At 36.0% G+C, this 13,692-nt stretch overlaps 1 protein-coding gene across 3 annotated transcripts in view; it reads right to left on the bottom strand.

Moving 5' to 3' along the window:
• LOC128822736 (transportin-1-like) overlaps positions 1-13,692 on the bottom strand; it is a 174,811-nt gene that overhangs the window by 23,233 nt on the left and 137,886 nt on the right. For 2 of the 3 annotated variants that reach the window (XM_054004547.1, XM_054004548.1), the window contains exons 17-24: positions 12,277-12,384; positions 11,905-12,063; positions 11,721-11,808; positions 10,720-10,818; positions 10,412-10,507; positions 7,538-7,613; positions 6,362-6,461; positions 4,837-4,911 (exon numbers count right to left, since the gene is read on the bottom strand). In XM_054004547.1, the coding sequence (XP_053860522.1) occupies positions 4,837-4,911; positions 6,362-6,461; positions 7,538-7,613; positions 10,412-10,507; positions 10,720-10,818; positions 11,721-11,808; positions 11,905-12,063; positions 12,277-12,384 (801 nt within the window). Of the gene's footprint in view, positions 1-4,836; positions 4,912-6,361; positions 6,462-7,537; positions 7,614-8,417; positions 8,488-10,411; positions 10,508-10,719; positions 10,819-11,720; positions 11,809-11,904; positions 12,064-12,276; positions 12,385-13,692 lie in introns of those variants that run through there. The other variant, XM_054004549.1, reaches the window with a different exon arrangement.

Raw genomic sequence — 13,692 nt, 5'->3', positions numbered from 1 at the left:
GAGGGTGGAAGCAGGGAAAGGTAGTCTGGGAGGAATACAGAGATTGTCCAAACAGTCAGGGATCAGGTTAGGATAGCTAAAGCCCTGATAGAATTAAACCTGGTCAAGGACATCAAGGGTAACAAAAAAGCTTCTTTAGGTACATCAGAGATAAAGGAAAAACCGGGGAAAATGTGGGTCCTCTCAGGAAGGATATGGGTGACCTGGTTACCCAGGACATGGAGAAGGCTGAGGTACTCAATGACTTTTTTGCTTCAGTCTTCACCAACAAGCGTTCCAGATACACTGTTCAAGTTGCAGAAGATGAAAGCAGGGACTTGAGACCGGGTTTGAAACCATTTAGGGTACCTGAAGGTGCACAAGTCCATGGGACCTGACAAGATACATCCACTGGTCCTGAGGGAACTGGCCAAGGATATCCATCATATTTAAGATATTTAAGAAGTCATGGCAGTCCAGTGAAGTTTCCCCTGACTGGAAAAGGGGACACATAAACATCATTTTTAAAAAGGGAAATAAGGAAGTCCCAGGGAACTACAGGCCAGTCAGCCTCACCTCAGTGCCAGGCAGGGTCATGGAGCAGATCCTCCTGGAAACTACGCTAAAGACCATGAAAAACAAGGTGGTGATTGCTGAAAGCCACCATGGCTTCACCAAAGGCAAAACAAGCCTAAAAAACTTGGTGGCCTTATATGATGAGGTTACAGTAGTGGTGGATGAGGGAAGAGCAACTGACATCATCTACCTGGACTTGTGCAAAGCATTTGACACTATCCCACATGACATCTTGGGCTCTAAACTGAAGACATGTGGATTTGATGGGTGGACCACTCAGTGGATAAGGAATTGGCTGGATGGTCACACTCAAAGTATGGTCAACAGCTCAATGTCCAAGTGGAGTCATCAGGAGTCAGTGTTGGGACCAGCACTGTTTAACATCTGTGTCAGTGACATGGACAGTGGAATTGAGTGCACCCTCAGCAAGTTTGCCAATGACACTGAGCTGTGTGGTGGGGTAGACACACTGGAGGGAAGGGATGGCATCCAGAGGGACCTGGAGAGGCTTGAGAGGTGGGTCTGTGTGAACCTCATGAAATTCAACAAGTCCAAGTCCCATTGCCCATGGGAATCACATGAGGTTTAATACGAACAAGTGCTGGTGCTGCACCTGGGTCAGGTCAACCCCTGGTATACAACAGGCTGGGGCATGAACAGATTGAGAGCAGCCCTGCTAAGAACGACTTGGGGGTGCTGTTGGATGAGAGGCTGGACATGAGCTTGCAGCACAGAAAGCCAATTGTATTCTGGGCTACATCAAGAGGTGTGACCAGCAGGTTAAGGGAAGGGATTTTGCCCCTCTGCTCTGGTGAGACCCCACCTGGAGTATTGCATCCAACTCTGGGGTCCCCAGCACAGGAAGGACATGGACCTGTTGGAGCAAGTCCAGAGGAGGCCATCAAGATGATTAGAGGGGTGGAGCACCTCTCCTACAAAGACGTGCTGAGAGAGCTGGGGTTGTTCAGCCTGAAAAAGAGAAGGCTTTGGGGTGACCTAATTGCAGCTTTCTGGTACCTGAAGAAAGATGGAGAGGGACTTTATACAAGTTGTGTTTGTGGACAAAAAGCTTGACATGACTCAGCAATATGCACTTGCAGCCCAGATACCAACTGTATCCTGGGCTGCATCCAAAGTAGCATGGCCAGCAGGTGGAGAGAGGGGATTCTCCCCTTCTACTCCGCTCTCCTGAGACCCCACCTGAGTATTGCATGCAGCTCTGGGGTCCTCAACACAAGAAAGATGTCTACCTGTTGGAGCGAGTCCAGAGGAAGCTACTAAGCTGATCAGAGGGCTGGAGTCCCTCTGCTATGAAGACAGGCTGAGAGAGTTGGGGTTGTTCAGCCTGGAGAAGTAAAGGCTTCAAGGAGACCTTAGAGCACCTTCCAGTACCTAAAGGGGGCTTATAAGAGCTGGAGAGGGACTTTTCACAAGGGCATGCAGTGATAGGACAAGGGGGAATGACTTCAAATTGAAAGAGGGCAGGTTTAGATTAGATGCTGTGAAGGTGGTGAGACACTGGAACAAGTTGCCCAGAGAAGCTAACTCCCTATCCCTAGAGGTGTTCAAGGCTAGGTTGGATGGAGCATTGAGCAACCTGGTCTAGTGAAATGTGTTTCTGGCCATGGCGGTGGGTTGGAACTAAATGATCTTAAAGCTCCCTTCCAACCCAAACCTTTTTGTGATTCTATGATTCTAATGTCTTTCTTAAAGGAAAAAACCCCAACATTTCAGTTAAGGGTGACATATACAATATTGCTACACACAGAGATTAGCATAAAGTATATAAATATATATTCTATATAAATATACATATGTGTGTGTGTAGTTTTAATGACTATGGTGACAACCTAGAGTTAGGCTAAACATTTTGTCAATTGACACAGTTTATGTGTTAAGATGACTGAGTTCATATTCATTTTTTTAAACCTGTAATATGTTCTGGGAGGAAAGCTGAGCCAGAACCACCGTCAGCATTTGACAGAATGAATGCCTGTCAATTTCTTTCAAATAACAAAAGTATCCTGTGAGAGTTGTGTTTTTTCCATGGAACCTGTAGAAAACTGTTAGTAAAAAAGAAGCTATTAAAATCTTTTGTGTTTTGAAAGAACAGGGATCCACAACATAAGAGGGGAAAAAAAGTCAAATCTACAGGTTTCAGTCTGGACCCTCCAATGTAATAACTTAACTGAAAGCTAAAAAAATTGAATGGCACTGTCAAAAAGGTCTTAGTATTTTAGCTCCTCTTAATAGAAAATAATGCAGTCTCTAAAGTTTTGGTTGTTTTTCTTTTTTAAACTAAAGGGTACATAATTGTAGAACAGTCTGTCATGAAAACATCCTCACAAAAAAGGCAATGTCAAAGTTAAAGCTCATGATACTGAGTTCACCCTCAACACAACTTTCTCAAGCAGAGCTGTTTTTAAACAGCATGTAGCAATAATATTACAGTGTCACTAGTAAATTTACCGCTTTTCTCCCTGAAAGAGACCTTCCACAGACAGATTCACCTCTCTTTCCTAACCCAAAGAGTCTGATTTGCCAGCTGCCAAGAAGCTACCAAAAAAATCTAAGAATGTTCAGGTACAACAAAAGGAGCACTTTTAAAAAATTATCTTACAGGACAATTTCAGCAATTGAGCTTCAGTTACAGTATTCAGATATCTTGCTTTTATAAAACGTGATACAATTAGGGTATATATCAGATCTCAACACTGGCAGCTCATGCACCTTTGCTCTTGGAAGGAGCACTTTCTCTCTTAGCTCTAGTGCTCCAAAACCAACAAACCAACCAACCCCCCCCCCAAAACCCAAAACCCAAACACTCTCCACTATCAAGAGAAAGACTTCGGGGGACTACACATTTTTTTTCTCATTATTTCTGAAAGGCATAATTATAGTTGGAAAATATGTAACTGGACTACAATAATCATGTATTCAACTAACATAAAAACTCATCCCAATGAGGAAGTAATCTAAAAAATTTGTATGCCATCACTTGAAGAAAGCTTTGTCTCTGTCCTTGCTTGGCAAAAACCACAAAAAATACACTTCAAAAAGCAAGGATGTCCTTATGCCAAGTGACCAAGAAACACTGTCTACTTTGAATGCATTAGATCCCACCTGGATATCGTGGAAAGAATCTGAAAAAGTGAAGCATAGCTTATTGAAGTAAGCATTGAATGCTGAAGGACCAGGACAGAAACATGTACTGAAACTGCTTTGGACAACCATCACAGACAGCATCCTGGACTTTCTTTTAAGCTTGTATTTCTTGTTTCCTTATGCTGATGCTAGAATACACACAGCCATGCATTTCCTGACCCTGATATTCCTTTGAAGCTTCTCAGATATTTGGTCTCCTAACTAGGACAGTGAGATTTTTTGTCTTTGATACTCAAGTCAGGATTCCAATGTTCTAGTCCGTTCTGATGCACACACTTGGCATTACTTGAAGAGGAAGTACCAATATTGGCCCACAATCCAAGTATGTACTTAGAAATATGTTCCATTTTATCTGTAAGAGGACCATTAACTTTTGACATACATCCTTCCTAAAGCTAGAGATTTCACTTTACAACATACGAGAAAAGCCACGCTACTGAACAATAACAGCATCTGTGCGTGAAACGGAAATAAGTTTATTTTGTTCTGGTTTTTAACTGAAGACACTAGTGCATAAACACAATATATTACGCTGTGTCTCTGTGTGTGTTTTGTTTATTTCACACAAGGCCAACAGTCCTTTTGATTAAATTCTATTGACACTTTGTCTAGGGATGCATTCTTGGCTATCTCACTACATAAGTTTCTTGAAGACTTGCTTATCCAAGAGGAATTCTGAGGAGGGTTAAGCAGTCCCAAAAACTTATTTTCAGCTGGAGCAAGATAAACAGATCAGGATACTACCAGAAGATTTTCCATTTTCAATTTTCTAGACATTAAAAAAAAAATAAATTCTTCTTGGGGGGGATGAGTCTTAAACCACACAGATCATATTTTCTAGAAAAGAAAAAAAAGGGGAAAAAAAGTTTTCTATGTGGTATAAAACCCCCTGTTCTTCCAAATGCAGCCAAAACATAGTAGGCTGGACATTATAAAAACATTGGTTAAAAAAAAACCCAGATTTTTATGATGTTCTGTTTAAAAGTTTATGACTTTGCAAGAAAGCCTTCATGACCACAAATACAGTAAGTGTTAATAATGGAAATAAAAAACAAGAAAAGAAAATGATCCAAAAATAACCACAGTTCAGATATACTGTCAAACTAGAAACATTACCTTACAGAACATGTCTCGGAGATCATCTTTTGGGTTAATCCACGATGCAACAGCATCACAAAAAAAAATAAAGTCCTATAAGATTAAACAATCACATGGGTTAGGAACCTCACATTTATCTGTCTGAAAACAATGTCCAATGTTTGTTCTATGAACTATGCAGGGTATCTGATCCTAACTCACAACTTTTAGCTTTATGCCTTTATTTTCTAGTTAATTCAGACAATAATGGTAAGCTATTGTATGTTTAAGTATATGGAAATAGAAATAGCTGAGTGTAGGAATACCTTTGTTTAATAGGATTTTTTATTAAATTGAACCACAGTTAAAAACACCCCAAACCAACAAACAAACAACTCCTCCCCTCCCACACCACACTTGTCTAACTAATCCTTTCAGTACATATTACAAGTTTGAGAACCAATCATCTTAGTAACAATCAACAAACTCAGGATCACACTTGCAAGTTACGTATTTTCAGTTGGGAAAAAAGCTGTTGTATTTTTTTTAAGCAGAGCCAGAAATTGTTTCTGGGAAACACAGAATGTGTACATGTTCAAAACTAAAGTCACCCCAAAATCACTATTTTGCATTACCTCCTACTATACCATTAAAACATCAGTCTTAATGATTAAGTTGATAATGCATGTTTTTGGATAGGAACTGAGGACAGCAACTACATTGGAGGAGAGCTTGGATAATGAAGAGTCTCCTTAATTGCTCCCTCCGTTTAAGCTGTCTGAATGAACAAACAGACAGCAGAAGAGGAAAATGCTAAGTACAAGATAGGGGATACGTGAAATGAACTGAAAAATTCAAAACAAGATAAAGGTTCAATTATTGCATTTCAGGGAGAAGGATTCCAGGCAGAGGAGAGGGAAATTCACCTTTATTTTCCTCTTAGAAAATATTACCTTCATACAGCTTTACCTTGGAGCTGCACAGACTAAAGAGCAAATCATATTCTATTCTTGAGATGTACAATTTATTTTAAAGGGATGCATCTTCCTTGTCATGTTGACTATTTAAGCAATATATCCAAAGCTGAAAGAGAATCTTCCCTGACCAAGTTTTAAGAATAAAGGGATGGTTATTGCTTTTGTTCTGTTTCTTTTTTTAAAAGCCTAGATTGTATCTGAAAAATAGGTTTCAATATGTCAGCTTTTGCCTTGTATTTTCATACATATCATCAACATAAAAAAGACTGATAGAAGTATCAAAATACAGTTAATCAAAGTTCATTATTGACATATTACTTGTAAGTAAAAGACAAAAAATGAATTTAACAATGAATTTAACTTCCTTTCCATAAGTGATAATTACTGAAGCAGAAATCCTGAAGTATCATGATATGTATAATTTGAAATAGAAACATTTTGGTCTCCTTGATACCTAAAAAGAAGTTACAGCACATACTACTGGGAATCGACATCAAGCTAAATATTTTTCATACTCCATATACAGCTTTCACTAAATTTCACATGTGCAAAGAAAAAGGAAGTTAAGATCTATTTATGTATCTTACTTGGACTACTCCACTGGGGTTGACTGAGATCATGGTACATATCCCACGGAACGCTGAATCCTTTTCCTCATTGTCTCTTATGTTTCGCAGAGAAGTGCACCTAGTAAGTTGGAGAGCAAAATTTAACTAATTCTATTACTTTTTGATTCAGTCAAGTCAGGACTAGATGACAGCATTTGATGGAATAAGTCACACTGATAAGATTATCTGAAACACTATTTTGAACACTTAGAAAGATACTTGTTGCACACAGTATTTACTAGTATATTCCCATTAGGTATCATCTACAGAATCTTGCTTTCCTGTTGCACTATACAGTTAGAAAGTGTGACCTGTATTCCATTAAATACAAAAGAAACACATATATTAAATAATTATAGAAACGATCATTATTAGAAGCGGAACATATAATACTATTGCAATATGAATTATGTCAGATATCACTTAAAGAACAATTATTTAACCTTTACAGCAGCAAGCAAGCTATTTTATACATAACAAGTATAGAAATAGATTCCTTACAGCAATTCAAGCCTCAGACTGAATTTTAAGTAAAGTAATGCACAGTTTAAATTTTAGAGTATTTGCATGCATTGTATTATCATTCTTGTGGATTTTAAAATGCTCTTTCATAGTCAAGCTTTAACACGCAAGCATGTGACAATCTTATCCCATGCATAAATTAGTCGTTAGCCACAACATAAAGAATACATGACAGTGCTACTAAAAACTCACAAACCTGATAGGACAAGATTAGTCACATGGTTGGCAATGATTAAGGATTGAGATTTTGTAACCAACTGAAAATAGATCTAAAAGTGAGATAGAGGAAAGAAAAGAAAGAAAAGAAAGAAAAGAAAGAAAAGAAAGAAAAGAAAGAAAAGAAAGAAAGAAAGAAAGGAAGGAAAGAAAGAAAGGAAGAAAGAAAGGAAAGAAAGGAAAGAAAGGAAGAAAGGAAGAAAGGAAGGAAGGAAGGAAGAAAGAAAGAAAGAAAGAAAGAAAGAAAGAAAGAAAGAAAGAAAGAAAGAAAGAAAGAAAGAAAGAAAGAAAGAAAGAAAGAAAGAAAGAAAGAAAGAAAGAAAGAAAGAAAGAAAGAAAGAAAGAAAGAAAGAAAGAAAGAAAGAAAGAAAGAAAGAGAAGAAAAATGAATTAAAAAAAATTTTGAATAATACACACCAGGGTCTTATAAACTGCTGTAGCATGGGGGCCACCTCTTGAGGACAAACGTAACCAAGACGACCAATTGTTATTGCTAAGGTAATGCAATCACGGTTATACACCACCAAACGCCAACCAAGACATGAGCAAATGAGGGGGGAGGAGAAAAAATAAAGAAAAAACAACAAATAACTCAGAAACAGAAGCCAACAGAATCCGTATATGATAGTAAACATAAGATTTCACCAGTGCTGTTTATTACAACCCCTTGAATAAGAGGCAGCAACATATATGGTATAGTCTCCAGGGTAAAAGAAAAATTAAAGAAGTAAATGAGAGAACACCAAAAAACACAATTTGAAATACAAAGGCTTTCTGATGTAAGTAGTCATTCTGCTCTCTTCAGAATCACCTCTTACAGTAAATTTACCTACTATACATTTCAAAGTTTTTAATAAAAAGTACTATTATGGATACTATTGATAGAAGGGAATTAACCATTTTCAGTTTTAGTATCAAGTAGTCCTAAATATTTTATTTTTTCAATATTTAGAATTCAAGATTTTAATAGGCCTACTATCAGTAAAAATACATTTATAAACACTTTTACACAGAATACATTGTGGTCTATCTAATAAACACTAAATAGATTAAACACTCTCAAAAAGACCCAAATATTTGCTTTCTTCATAATATTGTAGAAAAATTAAAGTGGTTGCTAGCTCATAGCAAGTGACTGGATAAAATTAATTTTTTAATCCAAATATTTTTCCTGTTTAGAAAAACTTCCTCATAAGAGTTGTATAATAATCTGACTTCTGATACAAAAGCATAAAGACAAAAAAAAAGTAAAACTGCTTCTCTGAATGATTAGGTATTGTGGTCCTTTGTTCTGAGGGCCAGACTCAAGATAATATCATCATGCAAGTGTGTTTTAATGGTGTTTGCTCAACTCAGAAAAGATTAATCTTCAGAAAAAAGAGAAGGTGGGAAATAATGTATCAGGATTACTTGAAGCAAAATACATGAATAATACTAAAATCCAGCAGATTTATATGAAGCAAAGAAACCTGTGTTCAAGGGACATACTATGCAACACTAATTAACAGGCATTTGTGAACAGTTTTATGAAACATGCAATAAAGCAGATGATGCTTTCTCCAATAAAAGTTTAGTGTACGATACACTAGCAGTTTTAAATGTACCCATTCCATGAAAGCTACATCTCACTGGTAATGTACTATTTTGCCCAGACATTGATTTCAAATTTTCAGCAGATCTAACATAAAACTGCATTTGAAGTGATACTTTCAAATGAAAGTGCACTTTTAAGGTTTATCTGTAAATTCTCACAGCTAGAGTCAGTATGAGGAATAGTAATTTCTGTCAAAGCATAACTTTTTGGCATGTACTCATTATTTTCTATGCAACTATTTTACTTAAGCTGATCTCATATGTTTCCATAACAGAAGTGTTTTCATAACTCATTACATAACAACCTACAGTAGAAAACATTAATACTCTTGCGCATACCAATGGCATGTAGCACAATATCCCACAACAAACTTATCATTACACCACACTCAACATTTATTTACAGTTTTGCATCTGCATTTAAAGTAACCATTAAGATACTAAAAAAAGTCAGTGTTTGGATGCCTAAAAAAATTCTCTACCAGTGATGGAAGCAAACTTTTAGGTACTGGATGTTTCTCAGATACAGATATTGCATATCCATCAATGCAGACAAAGGGGGTTGGGGGCAAGGGGTAAGAAAATTTATATTGCTATACTATTCCATGGTGTATTTCATAACAAGCAATTAGCATGAAAATTATCTTTTCAAAAAGCAGTACCTATAATATGCCAGACAACTAGGCAATTTTTCCTTCAAGTTCACCTTCCATACTAAATGAGGGGATGGGGTGTGGAAAATACTGAAGGAAAAATATGCATACAAAGAAATCCCAATTTATCTCATACTTAGCTCAAGCCCAAATATAACTAGCACTGAATTTGCATAATTTTCAATTATGTTCAGTATAATGACTGATCTATCATTTTTCTTACAAGACAGTTTTCAAACAGAAAAAGATCAAAAGATTCTCAAATAGTAAAATAGTAAACCTGAAACCTGTTAAATTATTAATAAAGTTTTGCTGAAGTATGGAAGGTGCTCCTCATACCAGAACATGCCCTCTATAAATGCAAAAAACCAAGCCTCAGAAATTTCCATTCAATAAGGCATTTGGGGACTGCTTCCAATTTGGAAGGCAAAGCAGATGGTCAGAACATAGAAACATACATGCCACTGTTAAGACTTCTTTTCAGAAATTTGTTATTAAGTGACCAGGTAATAGAAATTTTACATAATTTCAGTTATGTTGTGGTAAAACTGCCATCACAGATCTAGATTTTTGTGCATATTACTACAAATTAATGTTTAAAAAAAAGTGCATTAATGTCAATTCAAAGAGTTCATTATTTGCATATATATATGCCAATTACATTTGTTTCAAACACTAGACATATACATACAGTACACATGAAAAGACATGCATATATTAAAATCAGTGTAAAGCCACTAAGTCTTTAAGTGTTACTGCATACATCTGTCATATTGTATACATAAATAAAATTGGAAGAATACTTAAATAGATGATAAATAAATATAAAATTCTATAAAGGTGAGAAAGCAATAATTTTAATAATCTAGATATATGATAGATGCTTTTCTGCAAGACTGAGACTTGTAAGAGTTTCTCCAAAACAGTTTTTTTTGCTTATAAAAGCCAAATATATAGCAATAAAATAAGTTCTATTCAATTTTTTAAAATCATTGTAGAAAAAAAATTAATTCCCTTAACCATAAATGATTTAGTTTTTGGATACCTGTGTTCTCTAACAATGTCTTTGGTGTGTTGGGTCTGTTAATTATTTCTACAAGCTGGTGCAACACCATTGGAATATAATGCTGCATCTCTATACCTGAAACAGCCAAAAAAAAAAACATTCAGAAGAAAATGACCATTAATATATATAATCTATTTAGATCTGGTACATTGAACTTACTGTCAAAGACAAGAATGTAAAACTGAATTTAAATTTTTAACATGAAAGCATCACTAGAAATAAAAAATAATCCACAACCCAAACAAAGTCTTCTAAATATGCAAATATTCAAAGAAAAAAAATCTTACCCATTTGGATGGAGATTTCTCCAATTGCCCAGGTGGCATTGTTACACACAGAAATGAATTCAGGGTTTAGGTTTGTTCCCAAAATGGGCATGAAATCAGCTAGAAAGAACAACATTTTAAAATCTCATCACACAATACAAGCAACCATCTTGTTCTATTACTGTAAGATCACAAGGAGAGGGAGTTTAAAAAAAAATCATATAAGTGTATTTAAATTCTTGTAAAGCATTACACTTGAATTAACAAGAGCTGTATTTTTGCTATATATCAGATTAATTTGAATGATACAACCTAAGCAGATCCATGCAAATCCTTTCAAACTATGATTTAAAAATATTTCTAATAGATTTTACATTGATGTAACTCTAGAAACCTTTTTTATCTCCTTCCCGGTAGTAGGGAAAGAAAAACACACCTGGATAGCTATGTATTCAGCTGTGCTAAAAAAAAAAATTACCAAACACCTCTCCCCAAAACAAACACCCCCTTCAGCAACAAAACCAAAAAACCACCAAACACAACACCAAGCCCCCCCCAAAAACCCCAACAGCCAACAACAATGAAGCCTAGAAAGCAAATCCCAGCTTTGATTAAAATGACAGGTGCTATAATCTATCTTTGTGACTAATATTTCACTAAAATTAAAGTTCCAAGCCTAGCCAAGTATTCATAGATTCTAGTAGAGCAAAAAACCTACAAAGCAACTGTTCTAATTGAAGTCTAAGTACATCTGTTTTTCTGTATTCCAGCAAAACAGGAAGCATGTTACGTTATAAAAATCAAACAACAAAATTAATTTTTGCACTGTCTACAAAAAGAACAACACGTCTTAAAACATGCAGTTTAAAGGAGAAAAGACTACAGACCCTTGCTGATAAAGAAAAACTAAAATCTGCACCATGACAAGGTAACCCACAGAAAAGGGAACTTAACAATGGCTAAACCAGCCTCCTATCAGTTTGTAAAACAAATTAATTATTTAATATGTAAAAGAAACATACCAATGCAAGGCTTAACATGCTGAAAACACGCCTTTGTCAGATCACCTAACAATGCAAAAGAACTCTGCCGCACCTCAGGCATTTTATCCTAAAGAGAGGAAGAAAAAAAATCTGACAATTCTAGAAGTGCTTCTGATTCTCTTTAGAAAGAAAATTCTTGGATTAAACAGATTAATCATCTCACCTGCATACATTGGTACATTAGCGTCAGGATATTGCTGCAAGCCACTAGTTGTTCAATGTTGCCTCCAAGTCCTTCAGCTAAACCACTGAGTAAATCAAGAGCTACAATCATGAAATCTTTATCTGGAGCCTCATATTGGTCTGGCTGAGCATTGTGCAACTGCAACAAATAATTATGCATTTTCAAAATGAGTATTAGATTTTTTCAGGGGCATGCATAAAAGTAAAAACAAACAAGTTTCAGAACTGCAGCTTCATTTAAATATTCAATAATTAATACTACAAATCTCCCTGCAAACCCCTAACTTTACATAGTTAATACATTGGTTTAAGGAGATATTATGAAAACATTGGAATAGCAATAGAAAAATACCATGGCTTGTGCAAGAGTCTTCTGCACCAGATTTACACAACGCTGGTACACAGGCTCACAGTATGGAAGAAATCCAGATTGCAAGGCAGTAGCAACTGATGACAGGCACTGGAATAAAATAAAGAAGAAGGGAAAAAAAAAAGTGAGAGAGACACTAACGTTCTTCACCTCCCCCAAGTACCCTTTACTTGTGTGTAGCAAATTAAAAGCATTTTAAGTATACTGAGATAGAGTGAAAATTTAACAGGGTAGAAATCTATTTGGATTTAGGTGAAATGTGTCACTTTGAGCTTGCTAGCATTAGTAAAATATGCTGTTTAGTCTGGTAACTCTGCAACTAGTAAAACTGCACTAGCTAAGGAGAAAGAATGTGAATTCCAAGCTGAAGAGATAAGAAAGACTCTTTGGACCTTAAAACAGACAGGGCAGAATGACCTAGGAATTCTTTCTGTACTTTCTGACAAAAAACTAGGTACAAGTGTAACTAGCTGTAAGTATAACGCGAAATCAGCAGAATAAATATGCATGAATCTATTGTGAAATTCTATGAATATGTAAATTAGTAAGAAGTAATAAAATGCAGAGTTTGTGAGAGGGGCTCAAAATTCAAAAGATTGTCTAAGATAATGCAATTGATTCTGAGAGAAAGTTCCAGTCCTAGTAGACTATAGTAAATTATGATCCTACTTCTAATGTGACCACTACCTTTATACTTACTATGCACAATACCACTATTTATGTTATCCACCTCATCATTACACCAAGATTAAATCATAAAAAATGGTACTCTACTGTTGTAGATGTTGGCGAACCCAATGGGAAGAATGATGATGTCTAACTCCATTTCAGAAGGCTGAATGATTGCTTTATTATAATTATGTTATAATACATTAATATGCTATATAAAAGAGGATACTAAATACTACATGCTACTTTCTCTAACTATCATATCTAACTAACTCACAACTCGTGACCCTGTTCTCCAGAGCCCAGACACAGGTGGATCCGATTGGCTGTCAGGCCCAAACAATCCACCATGATCCAACCAAGCGCTCACTCAGGGTAAACAATTCTCCAAACACATTCCACAAGAGAAAAACAAGGAGCAGAAATAGAAATTGTTTTCTCTTTCATTTCTCTCTGTGCACCTCAATAAAAAATCCTGAGAGAGAGAGAAATGTGCTTGCCACACTCTACCCCCATAACATAGAGTGTTGGCACAAAAGGTGAACGAAAAGTAGCAAACAGTAAACTTAGAATCTTGCGCTACTAAAGAATAACTAAGATACGTTTATGAAAGCAATACTATTAATGCTCAAAATGTGTGTCTTGACACTAAACAAAGTATCTACCACTTCAAGATTCATCCAGTCACTAATCAAAAAACTGTGCTTGTATATACTAATAAAAATTGTA

The sequence above is a fragment of the Vidua macroura genome (genome assembly GCF_024509145.1).
Source record: "Vidua macroura isolate BioBank_ID:100142 chromosome W unlocalized genomic scaffold, ASM2450914v1 whyW_random_scaffold_38, whole genome shotgun sequence".
In the NCBI taxonomy this organism is placed as follows: Eukaryota; Metazoa; Chordata; class Aves; order Passeriformes; family Viduidae; genus Vidua; species Vidua macroura.
The sequence above is the reverse complement of the archived record's forward strand: the minus strand, read 5'-3'. Positions and strand labels throughout refer to the sequence as shown.